Genomic DNA, 20,434 nt, shown 5'->3' on the forward strand with positions numbered 1-20,434 from the left:
GCCATATAATGTTTGTGATTTGAGCGTGAGCAACTCTGTAGTGTTTTGCACATTGGGTGTGAAGTCCTCCACTTCTTTCCTTTTTCTTTTCTTTTCCCTTTTCTTCTTTCTGCCCTTCTCTTTGTCCTTTCCTTACTTAGTAGTTTTCCTTTCCTTTCCCTCTTACTTTCTTCCTTGCCCTCTTCCCTTGTTTTGTGGCCTGTCTTGTTCTCACTTTTATTGTTTTCCTCTGTGTTATTTATACACTGGGCTAATGGTTCTGATGTTCCACCAGTGTTTGCACTTTTGGTTCAGGAGGAGAATGGGGCCCTACCATGAGCGTGCGCTTTAAAATGAAAGCTAGAATGGGAGAGTTTCAAAGGGGTCCAGCTTCTGGAAACAGGACTCAAATGGGACAATGTTTGAAAATTTGTTATAACGAGCAGACACGCTCCCCCACTCCCTCCTGGAGTTTGAGTTTAAAGTTCCAATGTATCCTAGAATTTCTCAAACATGGTGGTAGACCCTTCAGCCATTCCACCCACTCCCCATTAAAAATCCCCCCTCTCCAGGACTCATTGTGAATCATGAGGAGGCTTCAAAGGTACACGTTGCGGGTTTGTAGAAAATACCTTTGATCCCTTCCACGTCATCAACTCATTGAGTGTCTCTGGCTTATACTTTTATCATTTTGTGTTACTTTTCTACGGTGTAATGCTCTTGGGCAGACAAGTAAGTGCAGTTCAGACACGAAGAGCCAGATCCTCAGGTGCGTCATAGTAGGGCTCAGTGTGCCTGAGCAGTTGGGAAACAGAAGGCTTTCCACCACCTTTCTGCCCCTTCCTCCCACTCCCTGATTCCAAATGGCATCTCAGGTCCGGTTTGGCCCCGGGACAACTTAGAGATGTTTGGACTGGTTTCTCCAATCTCTGTTCACTTTGTGCCATGCTGGAAAATTCCCCCTTTGTAGGGGGAGTCACTGTCTGTGCAAAGTTGGTGGAGAGGACTGTGATGCCTCCTTCACCAGTTGTGGTGTCTGTCTGTTGCTTAGTACACTGGAAGCCTCTTGCAGTATAAGGGGAGGCAGGTGGAAGGGAGAAGAAGGCGGAGGTTTGTCAGGGAAGGGGATGTGGCGAATTGAGTCTATGCCTGATTCTCTGCTGGTGTGGGACTTTACTCCAGCAGTGTAACTTAAAACTGCACCAGAGCACTGTAAAGCAGCTTTCATGTAAATGTGAACCAGGCCCGTTATCTCTGAATTTGACCCATATTGCCCATCTTGTGGAGACAGAGGCAGGCTGCACTTTTAGAAAACTGAATCTGAATGACAAAGACACAAATCACGGGAGCATCATTGACCCTAAAGCCACTTTACACCTGTTCAGTCACGTAGTGGAGCCTTAAAGCAGGTGCAGATATAGTTTATATCCACATCAAGGCCCCTTCACACTACCAGAGCAATACATGTGAATCAGGCCTGTTGTGTGTAAGGCAGATCTAGGATTCTGAAAGTTTAGCTAAGTCTGCATTTCTTTCTCTATACGGATCGGCAGTGCTTTTCCCCAGCAAAATACTTGTTTGGGTAAACAATTCACTGGATCCCATAGGCAGCTATCACTAGTTATATGTCACATGTAGGATTTCCAGTATCCAGTTTGCACCAATACAATCCCCTCTGTAACGAAACGTGAAGGACCCTGATTCTTAGTTACACTAAGGCCTACATGCAGTTTTTACACCAATATAACTGTTTCGGCTAGAGGTGTTGTTTTTTCTATGTAAACAGTTAAATCGGTACTAGGCAGTACTGCCCCCTCCACCCCCCGTGTAGTGTGGATGCAGTTATACCAGTATAAAGGTGCCTTGTAGCTAATTCTCCTTCACTGTGGAAATACTTATACTGGTATAAGATACCTTTATATCAGGATAATTGCATGTACTCTATGGGGATTCAAACATTTTAGCTACACTGGTACAAAGGGGAATAATTTTTAGACAGGGCCTAAGGCCATGCCCTAGTCATGTAAAGCACAAATAAAACTTACTTCCACTTTAACACTGCTTTGCATTGTGAGCGCAATGGAAAGTGGCTTTAATATAACTAAGAATTAGGCCCTGAGAATTCATGGCTACTGATTGGAAACATAAAAAATTTCCACTGGGATTTAGATATTTTTTCAGTATTCAGTGTTTAATTTTGTCCTACGGGAATTTGTTCAATTGAAAATTGTAAGTGGCAAGAAAATCAGGACAAAAATATTTCAGGTGGCTTCTTAACAAAAAGATATTAAGGTGAGTCACCTTCTGATGTAATTTTCAAACCTTCGTGTTGTAATGAATTTATGGTACAAACACTGCAACCAATAAAAATCCATGTTTGGTTCACTTGGGAAGAAAAAACAATTAAACATAGACAAACAATTATTTTTTCTTCTAAAAAGTGAGTTATCATTGGCATAAAATGCATGCTGAAAACTGGCAACTAGCTGCTTTGTAAAGTGTTAACACACAGCTAAGTGCACAGTTCTACTTCAGGTATAATTCAAAGACAAAGTGCCTTCAATCACCCAAGTCACAGGTATCTAGGACATATAATCAATGTTATACATATTCTATTTACCTTAAGATGGGCAACTGAGTCCCAACCTATGCAGTTACTCACTCGGTTGGGATTCTCTTTTTATTAGAGTTATTTGTTTGTAATAGCACCCATGATGCATCAGTCTCATTCCAGACATAAAAGACAGGGTGATCTCAAGACATGTTGTAGATTATCAAACAAAGAAAGGGCCAACATTTTCAATCCTGAGTTCCTATAAGATTAGAATCATAGAATATCAGGGTTGGAAGGGACCTCAGGAGGTCATCTAGTCCAACCCCCTGCTCAAAGCAGGACCAATCCCCAACTAAATCATCCCAGCCAGGGCTTTGTCAAGCCTGACCTTACAAACTTCAAAGGAAGGAGATTCCACCACCTCCCTGGGTAATGCATTCCAGTGCTTCACCACCCTCCTAGTGAAAAAGTTTTTCCTAATATCCAACCTAAACCTCCCCCACTGCAACTTGAGACCATTACTCCTCGTTCTGTCATCTGCTACCACTGAGATTAGACATGTAGCTCCATATTTAGGCACCTAAATAAGATGTTTAGAGGTGCTGAGCACCTGCTGTTCCCATTGTAGTCAGCGGCTGAAAATTTTGACTAAGCAACACTGCTACTTACTCAACATTCAGCTACAACAGTGATCGTGATCAGTGACATCTTTGCACTGGACTCACGTGGTATGTGGGGTGGGAGGAAAAGAGGACATGAGTCTAAAGTGCTATAGTGGGCACACTAGGTAGGCGTCTTGGAAATCTAGCTGGGAAATTATAACTGCTCTTGTGTCACATTTAAGCCTTAGGGCAAATTCTGCCCATGGATGCAGTCAGTGCCCATTGACTTTAAAAGAAGTTGATGTTCTTGGAGCAATTGCTTCTCTGGTTAAAGCCATAACTGCATGATTCTGCAGCACCCATCCAGGAGGGAAATAAAAAAGCTTTAATATCCCCTGTTCCCCATTTGCCATCCAAATTACTGTTCACCCATATCACTTGCTTCTGCCTGAATTCACCATCCATGTCTTCTGTTTTATCTCCATTCCCACAGCAAAAAGCTTCATTGAACTAAATTGTTTTGTTCTTATCAGAACCTGTGCGTTCCTACTGGGATTTAAGCCAGAACCCAGTGTGGACTGTGCAGTTGTGCGTAATAATCGCTGAAGTGTCTTGTTGAAATTATGACGAGTGATGTAGAGAAAACAACACATTGAAAAGGAAATGTCATTTGACTGGATTTAGGAGGACTTCTGTGCACTGGATCGTTCAATGTGTTTAAGCTAGATGTGGTGTTTGTTGAATCAGGGCTGAAAAGTGCACTTTTAACTTGCTTTTAGTAAAGAATTTTTCACCCCTATAATTTGTTACTAAGTATGCAATTACTTTATCACTGTGTATACCAATGGTACCAAAATCACAAGGTCTAAAGAGAAATCTACTCAATATGGTATGAGTGTGGTGACTTGGTATCTAATAAATATTTTCTGGAGTTTTCTTGAGGTTAGAATTTGCTAAAAGTAGTAGGCTTCAGTGTATACTAATAAATTAATACATGATCAGATAATTTGACACTGAGTAATTAAAAGACTCCGTGTATTAGAGCAATAGGCCGTGGCATGCATGATGGTGCATTTTATTGAATCCAGATCCTGCAGTCCTCCTTACTCAGGCAAAACTCCTACTGATTTCAACAGAAGTTCTGCTTGAGAAGGAGCTACAGGCTTTGGCTTTGAGGACTGCATCATCTCTTTGGCTGTTTGAAGATGTAAATCATAGAATCATAGAATATCAGGGTTGGAAGGGACCTCAGGAGGTCATCTAGTCCAACCCCCTGCTCAAAAGCAGGTCCCATCCCCAATTAAATCATCCCAGCCAGGGCTTTGTCAAGCCTGACCTTAAAAACTTCTAAGGAAGGAGATTCCACCACCTCCCTAGGCAACGCATTCCAGTGTTTCACCACCCTCCTAGTGAAATGGATGACACCATTCATTTTGGTGTTCGAGGCTCTAGCAAATTGCACTGTAGTGTGGTTTATTGCTTCTTGTGAAATTGAATTTCTGGAGAGACTGGATGGCTCAGGGAATTGATAATGCAATACTAGAGCTTTCCTTTCTAGTTTACCAATCCGTAAAAGCCCGGCTCTATAATGACCCAAAGTTGTTACCATCTAAAGATTGCTCGATAGCCTGCATGAAATGAGTTGAGGCTTGCTTTCTTCTTCCCAGTGGATAGGTGTCCGTAAGAGATGGAGTGGATCATCCAATAGGTGGTTGTTGTAATCCTCTCCTCCATGGGGTCACTGGATTACTGAGGTGCAACAATACTTGTTTTGGTTCAGTACTTGAAAGTGTGCTAAATGTACAGTGGCAATAGGGCAAGAGTTTAAGCCACTTCAGCTGATGAACCTTATAGGTTCTAGCATCTGGCAGTTCCTCTGATTGCCCCAGAGTCTTCCAACCCCTGCTGACTTATCACGCTCCAGGCAGTAGAGAGAAGAACAGCAAATGTACTACTTAATTCATTCACCCTAGTGGCCTCCTTTGACCTCTGACAACTCAGCTGATTCATTACAATATCTAGTTTATATGAAAAACCGCTATCAAAACTTAGCATGAATTTTGATGTTTGTTGGCAGTTTGAGCAGCGAGACCAAGAACTGAACATGTCATGGAGAACAAACGCTCCAGGCCAGGGCTAAGACATGCTGACAGGGCAGCATGACATAAGTCAGCATTTGTGCTTCCTGGGCTGTAACTGCTGTTTGGACAGAAGACCCTAGCCCCCAGAACTACCAGCCAACTGAGTGCCCTTCACTGCCAGTATTTTCATATTAATTGTTTTCTTCCAAAGAGCTAGAAAGTGAAAGAGCATTTTTATATGAGAATGCTAAAAGTCAGGGTCCTGTATTTATTGGTCTCTGTTGATCCAGGAAGTTGACATTGTTGATCGTTTTCAAGCCATTTCATAAATCACTTATATGCTTCCAATACGAGTTTAATAGAGAATCTGAGCTGGTCACAAATCAGAATGTTCAAAAACTGTTTTTGTCCTGAATTCAGACAAAAAGTTGAAATATCAATTTTTTTCACAGAACAGAAATTGTAATTTTCAATGGGCTGATGCTCATATAATGTTAGAAGGCATCTCTGGACTACATCTCCTGTGAGGTCCCATGGTCGTAGGACTCCCTTGATGTACCAAGGCAATTCAACCTGCAGGAGACTGTGGTGTATCATAAGAGATATGGTCCAGCCAGAGAGCGGAGCCCATAGACACTCAAACTACAACTCCCAAGAGGCAGTGCAGGAGCTGAGGCGGGCAGAGTTTTAGTGTTGAACTCACGGGAACAAAAATGTTTCTGTTGGGTTTAACAAACCAAAATGTTTCAATTCGGGTCAACTCAGAGCAAACGGAAATACTTGTTAGATTTTTCTCCATAGAAAATCAAGACATTTAGGCAAAATTGAAATTTTCTCTAAAAAAAAAAAATTCCTATTTTGATTTTGCGGAAATCGTGTTTTTCATCAAAAAACATTTCAGCAAACAATTCCCCAACAGCTCTAATCAGAAAATATTTTTTCTAGGATATGTTAAACATATAGGGCCAAATTCTGGAGTTCTTATACAGCTTTTATTCAGTCTATACTCAGGTAAAATTCCTAAAGATGTCAATGAGAAAATATGTATGATTTTTTATTCGTTTTTATTCAAGTGGTTTATATAAAACGGTTGTTCTGGAAGGTAATGGTCCATTACATAAAAGCCGCACTCTAAAACGGCTGTGATAAAAATGCCTTAGCCAATAAGAAAGTTACTTGTTCTTAAATATGATTTTAAAAAGTACCAAAAAGGAATGCACTGTACTTTCTTGAATAATCTAGATTGTGATTGGCTGATATTTCATTTATATTATTTTTAATGAGGAAATAGAGGAGTCACCGGTCAGGAAACTGATAGATTAACATCAGTTTTATTTGACACAATGTCTGTTTTGTACAGAGAGATGTAAATGATCTGATTATAGATACTGCTTTATTGTTTGGTAGTCAGTCTCTGAAGCCAAGTAGAATTGGTGGCGTTATGCAATAAAATCCACTAATCATAATATCTGCCAATCTGTTTTGTCATGTCAGGCCCTGGGGAACTGAAGCTGTGTATATTGGCGATACCACTATAAAGAATTTGAAGAGCTTTGTTGGTAGGGAACAGAATAAAGACAGTGGACATTGGAGTTTGGGGAAGAGAGGTGGATCATGACTCAATTTTTTCCTCTTATGAGGAGGTCTGCAGAAGGAATAATATGGAGAGCTATTGATTTAAAGCACCAGATCAACAGTACCAACAAAAGATGTGATCACAGGGTTCATAGTTGCACTTATTATTGTAAAGAACCATTGTGCTTAGTTCACACCCAGCATAGAAATATCTGCTGCTAATGCTATATTTAGTATCCTAAGGTTTTGTGGTACCCCCATCACTTGAGTCATTTAAAACTGAACTTGACAAAGCACCGGAGAATGTGTTAGAGGGAATAATTGTTCATTAGCTAGATTTTTCCCATCTCTTCTGCGATTCTTTGTGTGCAACGCACATGAACTGTATCCTCATATGGTAGTTGAATGATCCTGTGTTTTGTCTTAAGGTGACATTGCTATTGTGCCATAAATAAGTCTGGTGAATAAGTTCAAAAGCCTTCCTCTCTGAAGAAATACAACATCAGAGAAGCATCACTCAAATGTGTCTATATTTCAGTTACTGTGAGAACATGTGAAAAGCAGGAATCAGATACATTTAATCGGACAAGGAGAGTACATAATTCCCCCAGCTGCTTGAGCTTTTGCTCTGAAAAGCTCTAAATACTGTTCCTGGAAGGACCAGACTATTCAATTTCCTTATTCCCATTTCCCAGCCAAGACCCTAACATGCACCATCACTTGCTCCTGATGTTCTTGACTAGTTTGGGTGTGATGATTAACTGCGGGCATGCTTAAAACTTTGCAGATAGTGTCTTTGCTTATCTTTTTTTTTTTCATTTCGTTCCATAAAATAAATGTAATCATTACTTCCAAACCTCACCGCTAAGTAATTCTCTTGCTCTTTGGCTTGTTAGTAACAAAAGCTAGTGGCTGGCAATGGATTTTTTGTGTGGGTGTCACCCTTTGCTAACTGTCAGTGTAAATGATTTGACCTCAGTATTTAGAGATTCTGAAAAGTTTGTTGAGTCTGTAATTTTGCTGTCCCTGTAAAGGAAGCAAATTTTGCAAAATAGACTTCATTAATATGCAAATTACTATGCTCTTACAGGTTCCCAATGGTGTGTGTTCTTAGCAGCAGCTTCAGTTCTCAGTTGTCCATAGTCCAAACACAATGGAACACCTTGCAACTCTGAGATAATTGCATTTTTTAAATGACTATTTTGTGTTCTTAATACATGTGAAAAACAACTAAAAAACAAATCACACTGCCATTTCCAGAGCAAATGCTTCCTGCACTACTAGGTCACTGGCCTGAAACTTACACAAGGGGAAGATCTCAAAACCTACTGCAAACACCGCCATATAGGGGCTGTAACTGGATAGCAGCCATAAAGAAAGCCTCTGAAATCTCCGGTCACTCACCACTTGGTAGCGGCTGGCGGGCTGGTGGTGATCCATCCCGGCCGCCCGCGGGGACAGAGTGGCGCGGCCCAACCCCAGCTCCTCTGCTCCCGCATGCATGTTCTCAAAGTTTCATTAGCCACACAGGTAGGAAGTCATACCACTCAACGGCACAGCCATTCACCGATTCAAATCTAGCCTCGGTTGATAGGAATCAAAAGTCTCTACTCGATGATGACTCTCAGTCTGTCTAGGTTTTTACCTGGCACCCCTCTCCATGGTCTGAGTGCTTTAGGAATTTGTGTGGAATACATTGGGGGTCTCAATCCAAGTGCCACAGGAGAGGTTACATCACAAAAAAACCAACCACCGTTGCACTGATTGTCCACTTTACTGGCCAAGGGCTGCATGGGTCACAAAGACAGAACTCCCCTCTGGAGATGGTCCCGCCACGTCAGGACTGCAGCCCGCTGGAAGGGTGGCGTGTGGGGGAGTGCACGGTGCTGCCGCCCGAGCTGTTTCTGTTCCGTGGCTGGATAGAGCACATCAGTCAGTGTTAGGGCTGTCACCCAATTAACACATCATCCCTATGTGTTGTTTTCGTGCTGACAGCAGGGTCTGGGCTGCACAAGACGCTGAATTAAAAATGGTCCTTGCCCCAAGGGCTTTAAAATCGAACGAACCGTATCAGCTCAGCAACTTCGTGCTGAGCGCACACAGGAAATGAAACGCAGTGCATAGAAACACACAGAATCATGCTCGAGCTTTCTTGCTGTTTTCCCTGAGCTTGAGCATCACAGGACAGATTCTCTCCCTAGCACGACCCTGTTTGTGAGCTTCCGCAAACCTCTAGTATCTCTAGACCAAGCACACAGCAGAACGAGCCATCCCCGCTGTCCCGGGGGACCCCCGGACCATTGGTTGCAGCCCCCAAGCTGGTGGAGCCATCCCAAGACAGTCAGGAGATGCTCTGGTGTGGTCCCTTTCCCGGGAAGCTTCTGCTAGCAGGGCCCGAAGGTGGCTTGTCCTGATTTTAAAATTGCCAGCCCCTCAGGTGAGAATTGCCCGAGAATTGAACTACTTTTGTAGAGGCTGCAGTTAAATAGCTGTGAATTGAGAGAGCAATGCAGGTGTCTGAGCCATACTGAGTATCCCACACTTACTCCTCAAATTCCCATGTCAGACAGCACGCGTAAGGAGGCAAGGTTCTGCCAGCGGGGTATCTTTGGGCAGACGCTCGGGGTTGTCAGTTACAGGAAATAGTTGGAGGGCTTTCCATGCTTTCCCTTTTCTAGCTCCTTTTGAGAGCAAGCAGTACTTTAAATGATCCACTAAGCAGGTAGGCCACTGGCTTAAAATGTGCTCACCCTACAGGAAAAGCTCCTTCCAAGAAAAGAGAAGCCTTCATATTTGAACTGAGCAATCAGCTGTGTTCGTTCTGATTTGTGGTCAAATCAGATTAATCTGTCTGACTGTCCTCATCCCCTCCGAGTGAATATTTACATACGTTTTTGCCTCTTTTTAGTAAAACCAGCCAACACCACTCTCAGTAAAATGCAGCAGATGTCTGAGATGCAAACTTTTCCCGACAACTCCCGTGGCATGACATAACTCCATCTGAACGCTGCTTCCCATAGGCCTGAGAATGGTGACAGACACTGCCAGTCTGAGTCACATAAACTCACACTCTGGTTTGTTCTGTCACTGAAGCAGACCCAAATGAATGTAAAGAAAACACTTCTGGTTTCCTATCTCCACAGCCTCTCCCAAGGCGGTCAGTCAGCCTCACAGATCTCCTGTCCCATTGCAGGGGTTCATGTTCCTGACCGGGGCTGTTTAGCATCCTGTGTCCCAACTGAGATTACACCATAGAGCTGCAGATCGGTGTCTGAGAGGGAAAAGAGCATTTCCTTTCTTGGCAAAGGGATTTTTGTGAAGGAACCATTGGCCAGTTCTGTTCTTATTTAAGTCAGTGTAAAATCCAGAATAACTCCCTTGAATCCAATGGGCTTCCTCTGGTTCTTCAGTGCTGCAAATGAGAGCAGAATTGGACCCCAAATCTTTAGAATGTCCGGTTTAAATAAAAGAGACCAACAGGAGTATATCCTCTCCTTGCTTCAGTGGTTAGGCAGAGTATGTATCGGCATGCCCTTATTGGCAAGGCTGCGGTTGCTGGTATTATGTGCTTATAAAGAAGTCCTCATCCCATCTGTGTTGTATCACCCTCCAGATCCTCTTGTGACGGGTGCAGGCTAGTTGTATGTGTCTCACGTGCACTTTTGACAGACTTGTTCCTGTGGCAGCTGAGATCAATGCCACTTTGGTAATGACTGGCATGTGCCTTGGGGTTTGGATATATCGGCGTCTACCTCTCCTCCCCATGCGCCAGTGGGATAGTTCAGATTGTCTCGGGTGCTCAAATGACCATGTTCTTTGTTGAAATGGGAGAAGGCTGGGGGCAGGGCATTCTGGGTGAGGGCTCCTTGACTGTGGGTTCCACTTCCTGCCTCTGTTCCCCAGCACCCAAAATCTGCTGAGCTTCAGATTGCACTACCAAGTTCAGTCTTTCTCCCAGGCTTGCCCTGGTGATCAGGGATAGACTGTTGGTTAGGGAAGGGGTCAGTGGATGATTTGGTGGAATTTGGAGTGTTACAACGGTCCTTTAGGATTTTCAGGAGAAGTGGCTTTAATTTGGTAATTGTACACACCCCTAGACCATGGGATGGCCATGTTTTAGAAATCAAAATAGCCCTTTCTTATAGTACCAGTTGTGTGGGGAGATGTCACTAGCACTCTGGTGACCCCACTGGCTTTATCTGCTCATGTGTTTTCCGCTAGTCATTCTATCTTCATCCCTATGTTTTCTTTGGCTCAACCCTACAATTCCCTGTCTCCACTAGAAATTTACATTTTCTTTTAAAATTTCTTTTGGAGAAGTGGAGCCAAACCTGATGCTGACTATCTCCTTGTCTTTTTCTCCTCTGTTCTGCAGCAAACAGCAGAACTCCTCCAAATCCAAGTCCGTTTGGGAACAGAGGACCAGCCAGATCCGGATGCACAATTTCCGGGCCAGCTGTGAGGCGCTGTACAATGAGCTCGACCCGGAGGAGCGGGTGCGCTATGCTACCACCCTCCACATCCGGCCAGACATGAAGACCCATTTGGATCGGCCTCTGGTGGTAGAGCCAAGGACCGAAGGGCGGAACAATGTCGGTAAGCTAAGCCCGGTGGACGTCCAGGAGACCGAGCAGGCCAAGGCCACCTCTGCCGACAGTGCAGAAGTGCCACGGAAGCACCACCGGCATCGGGATAAGGACAAGATGGGAGAGCAGGAGAAGAGCGACGTGGCCAAGGATGAGAATGGGGAGTCTGGCACAAACAATAAGGAGGAACGTCACAGGCAGCACAGGAGCCGCAGCAAAGAGGCCGAGGGGGGCAGCAAGGAAGGAAAAAGTGACCGCAACAGAAGCCAGGAAGGGGGCAAAAGGCACCATCGTCGGGGCTCCGTGGAAGAAGGGGCTGAGAAGGAGTACCGGCGGCACCGGACCCACCGGCACTCAGCGGAGCGGCAAGCAAAGGAAGGCAACGGGACAGCCAATGGTGCCAGAAGCGAGCGGCGTTCACGTCACCGAGGAGGGTCAAGGTCAGGGAACCGGGAAGGCGATCCTGGCTTGAAAGGAGAGAATGGGGAAGAGCCCCACAGACGACACAAGATCCGGCACAGAGCTCTATCGACGTATGAGTCGGTGGAGAAGGAGAATGGGGAGAAGGAAGGAGAGGCTGGGGAGAAAGATCTTAAGAACCATCAGCCCAGGTAAGTCAGCACTGCACACACAGACCTTGTCAGTGTGGCAACTGTGGGGGGGTTCACTGCAGTATTCTCCAGTCATTCTCAATAGCAGTGTGGGCTGCGAACCCCCACAGGGGTAAGAGGACACAGCCACCCCACCCCACGGCAACAGGGGCTGTTCCCCCTGCAGGACAACTTTAAAATTTGGTCAGAGCTCCTCTGGTCAGTGCTGCCTTGAAGTGGTGTTGAGCTAGGATATCTCTGGCCTGGCCTGGCCTAAGCCTTTCCCCGTCTCGGGCCTCTGGCAGAGGGAGGGTTGATGAAGAGTTGCACGATTGGGCTCCTGTTCCTGGCTAGCTTCCCAGCATGGCATACGTGTTCATGGTTGCACCAGCAGAATGAATTGAACCCAGTTGCTTTTAACAGAGTGTTGGACTACGATTGTATCATACTGTAGTATTTACTTAGCAGAGTGTTGTTACTGTTATTATTTATCATTTGTGTTACTGCAGCATGTAGGCGCCCTAGTCATAGAGCAGGACCCCAGGGTGCTAGGTGCTGTACAAATGCGGACAAAAAGATGGCCCCTGCCCCAAAGGCCTTGCAATCTAAGCAATTTTGTCTCCTCTTCCCAACCGATTTTCCATCTTTCCTCATGGCAAAATGTCTGGGGTGGAGCAGAAAGCTGACTGCTGAGTGTGGCCTGAAAGTCATTGTCAGACACCAGCACATTTTCCATGCCTGTGCATTTCACGGACCCAGCCTGTGAAAATGCCAAGCTGTTCCTTAATAATGTGTATACATTCACGCTGTCTCTCTGATGGCCTACAGCACTGTCATGGCAGTGTTGTAAGGTGTAGTCTGGGGGCCTGTTGCGGGGTGTCTAGTTGCCTTGGGCTGCCCTTCTTTAATATTTAGGGTTGAATACATCATTCTAGAATGTCATGTGGTCTGCATGGGGCAAAATAAGCCCCAAATGGCACAGCAGCTTCGGAGCATGTAAAAAGTGTCTCGGTACTAGGGTTTTGCCCTTCTCAATGGAGATATGTTAGCTACCATCTACACAAAGCAACTGTCGCTGGACTGCCATAAGCTCACCTCCGCTCTGGGAAGAGCTAGGCTGTATTTTAAAGGCTGTAGAGCTAATTGACAGCATAGGAGGTGAATCTGTTTACGGGTGAAATTACAGGCATGCAATCGCTATGGGCCTGATTCTGCTCTCGGTTCTGTGGCACACCAATGGGCTGTCGTGCCATTGAATTCAGTGGAGTTACTCGTGACTTACGTCTGTGTCCGTGAGAAGAGAACCAGCCCATGTGTTTGCCATGTTAAGGTTTATGTCATCAGGGCCTCCTCGCTCCTCAGACTCTACACTGCATTTGGGAGATGGGTAGACATACACCTCCTGATTGCAGTGCAGAGTTCTCTGTGCAGGTCTGGTTCTCCACTGCCTGGTGCCTTATGCAGTCTTTTACACCTGTGCAAAGTGTTCAACAACGCTGTTCTGATTTGTAATGTTTACATGCACTTTGCAGAGTTGCAAAAGGCTGCAGCTGTTGCAAGGCAGTGGAGAATTAGGCCTTAAGACTTGTAACCCATTCTGTCCCAGGGTTGCTCTATGCACAAACTGACATCAAAATAATGAAATGGCTTTTAATTCATACCTGATGGTATATTGGTACAAGTCTGTGTGTGGATGGTCTGATTTTGGAATAAAAGTGTTCTGTTTCTCCTTTGCATAAACTGGTAACCCCTAGGGCTGCCTAAGTCATGTTGGGGTCACACAGACTCCCCAGAACAGCCCAGGATCAGCAGGGTACAAATAGAGTTGTAGGTTTTAAGGCCAGAAGGGACTAGCCAGCCAGGCCTCCTGCATAACACAAGCCATAGAATTTCAGCCAGTAATTCCTGCAGTGAAGTGCATGACTTGTGGTTGAGCTGGAACGTAGTTTTTAAAAAGACATCCAGTCTGGCCACGTTAGCCTCCCACCCTGTGGGCTATGTAGCTGTGTGCTACGCCTCCAAGAGGCTTAGTGCAGAATTGCACATCGCGTACCTTCATAGAGTCGTGGAGCTTAAGGCCAGACAGGACCACCAGATCATCTAGTCCAGCGGTTCTCAAAAGTACTCGATCCTGTCCCCCTTCTTTGTGTCTGTAGTCATTTGTGCACCGCTCCCCACCACACAAGTACATATACCAATAACAAACAAACCAACATGCGACTCTCCCTAAATACTGAGAACAGTAAGGCCTTGATTCGAACAGAGCCAACGATCCAATGTAATAGCAAAAGCAAACCTGCGAGTGTGGTCGATGCTGAGGATGAAAGCTGCGCACCGCGTTGCAGCAAACGGATTAACGTACAGATAGCAGGCGCTTTGTAGAATGCTAGGCAAGCGTCGCAGAAATCCACTGAAATGCACAGTGCCTCTAGAGACAAATGCACAGCGAGATCTGAGGACCCCGTATGTCTGGAGGAATCAGCTTTGCTAGTTATTCGTTGCTGTGAGTAAAACGTGCACAGTACCCTTTTTCCCCCCTAAAGCTTCTCACAAACCCCCAGAATAAATTCCGCACCCCCCAGTTTGAAAACCTCTGACCTAGTCTGACCTCCTGCATGCCACAGGCCTCTCAGAACCCCCATGCTAAATAGAGCCACCAACAGTAGACCAAAGCGCTGCAGCCCTCAGAGGGCTAACCTATCCTGTGCCAGAACAGGCTGAGAATAGGAGGGATCTTTTGTTTTCTCCTCTGTAAGATGAGTATAGTAACACTGACCTGCCACAAGGGGAGTTATGAGGTTACCTTAGCGAATGCCTGTAGAGCACTTTGACATCAGCAGGCGAGACGCTTCATTAAGGCATTGCAAATTAGTGCTCTTCAATGGTGATCGGGAGCAGTGGGGAGAAATCCCTTTTTAATAAATTGTGAAAAGGGAACATGTCCCTTGCAGGATGGAATGTTGTTCCGCTTAGCCCAGAGAACGCTGCTGGGTTTCCAGGCAGCCAGCCAGTGCACAGGAGGGTGGGCATATTCAGTGGGCCATATTCTGAGCTATTTTGTGCCTGTAGTAAGGTGGGGGTGTCTCCTGGAGTTCCCCAGTGTGCATTGGGGACTGTATATAGTGGAGTGGAGCCAGGGGTCTATTTCCCGACCTTTTCTTGGGCACTGTACACCCCCAGGGGAGCAGAGAGAGGCTGACATTTTGTCTGGCCCTTATGAAAGGCTGTTGCCTCCCCTCCCACGGCACAGCTGCAGATGAGAACAGCAGAATCTGGCCCCCTGATCTCAGGTACAGTGCTACAAATACAGAGTAATCCCCATGAAGTCCTTTCTGTGAAAACTTCAGATGTATACCAGTGTAGGGATGATCAAAATCTTGCCTTGTGTGTCTGCAGTATCCAGGCCGCTTTCATGTCCCAGGGCATTTACGCTGTTGTCAGATCCTTGACAGTTTTGTGCATGTGAATTCCTGTTGTAGTTTGTAAATGAATTTTATTTGAAGCTGAATATGTCTGAGTGTCTTAGGCTAAGCACAATAGCCACTTACTACCCTGATTCCATCACATGCTGATTCCTCAGTAGATGTTCACAGGCACCTTAAAATGGGGGTTCCACTAATAAGCACTTAGGGGATTTTAAAAACGTATGTGATTGATCAACTGGCCACTCACGCCTCTCTCAAGCTATTACAGCATATCACATAAACATGCTCCAGACCTTCAGAGCTCTCGGAGCCCTATCTTGGTGAGCTTGTGCAGTTGAAATCTCTGCAGGGATTGATTTCTGCACAGATGCGGTAGCTACATTTTCACCGTTAACGATCTCTTTAGGCTATTCTTTCTTCCTGTTTGTGATCCATTTGGGAGTAACCCAGGAACTATCCTGAGCCAAAATGTCTCTTCCGTTGTACTACTTAACAATGTAAGGCGACACTTACGGGGAAAAGGTGGAAACTTCATAGACTGGCTAAGGCTTGAAGTCACTTCTTGCCCCAAGGGTATGTGTTTGATTGTAACCGTATCATGAGGCAAATATAGATTTTGGGTGCCCAGAGTCCCCTTGAGGCTCAATTTCTTAAAGATTTTTGAACAGTGCCTGAAATCTAAGAATACACCCGAAAGCCATTTATAGCACATAACTCATCAATCTGCGTGACTCCATGGGATGCACTTCATGTATGGGCTAGAAGATTGTAGCTTCATGTCTTGCACTAGCAACTGGGCTCCTACTTCCTGCTGCTTTCGCAGTGCTTCACTAAGGCAGGGCAGCTGTGTTAGAAGTGACACATTAAACCCCTTTCTGGTCATTATTCAGTCAACAGTTAAAGTGCTGGAAAACTTAAGTGCCCTGGATAATTTTCTCTCATTCAAAATAGCTTCGACAGCCCAGTCAAACTCCCACTGAAGTCAATTACAAACCTCCCATAGACCTCAGTGGGGAAAAGGATGAGTCCATTATGTCCGAGCTGGTAGGTATGCACTACGTAATGGTGACCACATTCAGTGCATTGCTGTTCTCTAAGGGCTGCAGGAAAGTACACAAACCATTCTATTCTGTTATGTTTCATTCTTATTAGAATTAATAGAAAACTTAATCACCATGAATCATTTAGAATATTTAATAAAGAAACGAGGAAAGAGTACAAAACTGCCTTTATTGCGCTGCTAATCTAGATGGAAACAAATTAAGTTGGGAATCATTGGAGTAGGCATAGTTCACCTGTGAAGTCCTGGTAACAGAATGGAATTGACATGATGATCTCTATATAGTGCACCTTCCAACTGGATCCCAAAGCACTTTACAAATGTTATAGATCAGCCATACACACTTTGCTCATTGCTGAAGTGCAGCCACTTCTAAAGTGGAACTCAGCAGCTAGTTAACAGCAAAGTGCACCTTTCCACAACAGCTTAGATCTGGAAGTGAAGAGCACCAGGTTGAAACGAAACTGCAGGGAGATGGAATGGAATGTCCTAATTTGCAATCCGGCCAATGCAGAAAGGCTAATTTGCTTACTGTTGCAAGCGTGCCAGGGGGAATCCTTACTGCACATAGCTGGGACCTCAGTTTTATGTCTCGTTAACACAAACGGCACCGCCAGCCTCCCAAAGCCTCCAAACATCATTTGTACAGCAGCTAGCACATGGTCCATGGTTCTGACGAGCAGGTGCCGCGACAATACAAAGAATACATAATAACAAGAGCCTCATGCTTGGATGCTGGTTCAGTCGGGCTCAGAGGAGAAAGAGTCACTAGGGCTCTGTCTGCACTAGGAGCCAGGTGTGTGAGTCCCTGCGTGCCTACCTGCAGCAGCCCTCACGGAGCTGGTGCCAGCATAAGTAGCCGTGGGGCTGCACGACTGAGCTGTGCCGAGCACGTACCCGCTCGTTTCAGGTCGGTTTGTATTCGGCACAGCTCAGCCATGCCTCCGCTGCCGCTACCCAGGCTGCTGCAGCTATACGGCTGTTGAGACTCGTGTTAGCTCGCGTACGTGTACGTGAACAGGGCACTCGCACCCCGAGGCTGCAATGTGGATGCATGAGTTTTCCCCAGAGAGCTTCCATGTAGAGACTGAACTGGCTTAGCTGAGAAGATCTGACAGGCAAATCCTAAGGTGGCCTGGCTGTGGGGCATGGGTTTTCTCCCTGCTTTGGTCTTAAAGAGGGTTATAATCTCTGCTGTTCTCTCTCAGGGAAGCTCCGTGTGAGACAGAGGCTGGGGGTAGCGTGAGTGTCGTCCCAGTACATACCCTGCCCAGCACCTACCTGCAGAAAGTGCCTGAGCAGCCAGAAGATGCTGACAATGAGAAGAACGTGACACGGATGACTCAGCCACCACTGGACAAAACCGCCACTGTGAACATCCCCGTCACCATCACTGCGCCTCCCGGGGAGACCACTGTCATACCAAGTGAGTGCCCTGGACAGCCTGTTGGTCTCAATGGAAGTTGTAGACCATGGGCCAGATTTTCAAAAACAGCTCTGTCCATTGGGTGTGGAGCTCTTTTGGAATCCCACCCCCCTGGTGCCATTGCCACACTGTGTAGACGAGCCCTGACACTGGCTTGGTGTGTTGATCTTGGGCAAGTCACTTGGGGCCTGATTCTTCAGAAGAGATGAGCACCCACAACTCCAGCTGAAGTCAGTGGGTGCTCACCACTTGCGAAAATCAAGCCCTTTAAGCCCTACTGCCTCCATGTCCCCAAATGAGAGAGAGGGAGAATACCTGCCTCAGAATGGTTGTGAGCCTTTAATTCATGAAATGTTTGTGAAGCACTTTGAGGACATCAGAGCACTACAGTGTGTTGTTAGTACCATCAGACTGGTTCTCCCCTCAGAGTGACTAGGACAAGCCCCATGTAACACATCAGCCGAAACATCACTATCAAGACGGCTGTCAGCCGTGCACACCGAAAGCTTTTCATTTATCCAAAGTGAGTGCTAGGGAAGGGACAGCGAGCAGAGTTTGATTTAAGCTTGTCACTCGACGTGTGCTCTAATTAGCGAGGACTGGCGTGCCATGTCTATGCACTTTCATTATGACTCAGATGAATGCGAAATTGGTGGTTCGTTATTTGTCCTTTTTGAGCTTACATCCTGGATACGACCATTACAAGGCCCCTTTCTGAAGCAGATGAGAAGGCTGCTTCCGTTTTCACTCTAAATACAGCTTTTCCTTTGTATTGTCTGATTTGTATCTTCAGGCCCCAAGTCTCTTCCCTGCTGCATCTGTGTAAAGGGGCGTGGAACGATCTCCTAGAAAAAACCTGTTGCACAGAACTTTATGTGCAGCCCTCCCCTGCTTGTGGTCCCTGGCTTGCAGGGAGGGAGCAGGGGCAGAAGGAGATGTTCTGGGAACATGACTGGAGAGCTCTTCCGAGCAAGTAGTCGTAACTTAGAGTAGCCCCTGGAGCTGCTGTAAATGGTGCTGGTAGCTGGGCCTGGAATACAGGAAATATAATTAGGCTTAAAGCAGTCTGGACTGTGCCTCTTAGGCCCCTGTTTGTACTCTTCCTCTTTGCTCTCTTGACCATATGAGATGTTCAGTAATTCTACTACATTCTGATACTGACGTCTCTTTCAGTCTCAGTCTCCCCTAGTTCTTTCTTCCCTTGTGACGTTGACGTATATCTGATTTGAGAATTAGTAAGGAATTTACTCAACATATTGTGGAAAAGGATTTAGGGGGTCTGTCATTTGTCCATGCTGAAATATCGATGCGGGGGGGGAGGGGGATAAAAGGTATAGCTTGGTGGGTAAACCATACAACCTCAGCTAAAACCTCAGCTAAAACATCACAAGAGAATGTCTGTTTGGTCTTACGAACTGATTGGCCAGTGTATGCAGCAGCTATTTGGCTAAGAAAAGACCATGCAGCATAAACAGTGTCTCTAGTTCATGTTTTGGGCATCCGACTTCAGTAACAGTCCTATCACAGAGAAGTTCAGGCTTTTCGCAATCCCAGAATTATCAAAGCAAAGCTACAGCTTGCGTATTTGAGCCTTCCAGATCCACCCCCGCTGCTGGTTTATATCCCATGCATCGAAAGATTCAGGAGCAGGCTATCAGTTAGGCTCATTATCTCTAGCTGATTCTCTATCCTTACCTACTGGATTATAGAGATACCTGGTTGTTTGGGATCAAATTTCAATCCCCATTTTGTCAGACCCTTTATATAAAAAAAATAACCTTAACAGTTGCCTGCATTTGGGCATTTCCCAGTCATTTCTGAAATATTGCTTGTCAGTGAAGGAGTTAAGGAATAATTTATTTGTACTGTATATTATACTATAATAAATAACCATGCTATCAACAGACAGATAGTAGATTCATCACACTTAATCAACATGTTTGAAAGCTGCTTTTCTTTATTTTCTATATATCCAGTAGTTGAAGAACATTTGTGACTGGGATGTGTTTACATTTTTGACCTGTTTGATGCCTGTTTCCTTCAATTCACTTTGTAGTGAACAACGTTGAATTTGAAAGTAAAACGGAAGAGAAGAAAGATATGGAGATTGACGACTTGACGAAAAATGGACCTAAGCCAATCCTGCCTTATAGCTCCATGTTTATCTTAAGCCCTACGAACCCGTAAGTCGTCTCCTGCCACAGTGCCTTTCCTGTCTTGTGCGTGTGTGTGTGAATATGCCGAGAAAAATAATGTACCTTTACTAGATCTCTGTTTCGTCACATCCATTGGAAAACTAAGTATACAGCTTGACTGGCCTATGAACCAGATGCACCACTTGAGTTAGGCTTTCCTGGGGTAATAAATTACCAATGGAAATGAGAAAAAAAAATCCCAGGAGAAGTCTGAGCTTCTGATGGTCAAGTTAGTGAATATTTGTTCAGTGATCCATCAGTGGAGACTGTGAGCTCGCTGTTGTGGATTGCTCCTCTGAATTTCCAGTCTGACCAAGAGCACATACCTTTGTCAGCGATCTGTTTTGGAGGATGGAATGTC

At 45.3% G+C, this 20,434-nt stretch overlaps 1 protein-coding gene across 11 annotated transcripts in view; it reads left to right on the plus strand.

Moving 5' to 3' along the window:
* Positions 1-20,434, plus strand: part of CACNA1B (calcium voltage-gated channel subunit alpha1 B) — a 480,390-nt gene that overhangs the window by 352,234 nt on the left and 107,722 nt on the right. For all 11 annotated transcript variants that reach the window (XM_048822713.2, XM_075120535.1, XM_075120538.1 and 8 more), the window contains 3 exons: positions 11,167-11,988; positions 17,661-17,878; positions 19,935-20,061. In XM_048822713.2, the coding sequence (XP_048678670.1) occupies positions 11,167-11,988; positions 17,661-17,878; positions 19,935-20,061 (1,167 nt within the window). The remainder of the gene's footprint in view (positions 1-11,166; positions 11,989-17,660; positions 17,879-19,934; positions 20,062-20,434) is intronic.

Source organism: Caretta caretta, chromosome 16 (genome assembly GCF_965140235.1).
Source record: "Caretta caretta isolate rCarCar2 chromosome 16, rCarCar1.hap1, whole genome shotgun sequence".
In the NCBI taxonomy this organism is placed as follows: Eukaryota; Metazoa; Chordata; order Testudines; family Cheloniidae; genus Caretta; species Caretta caretta.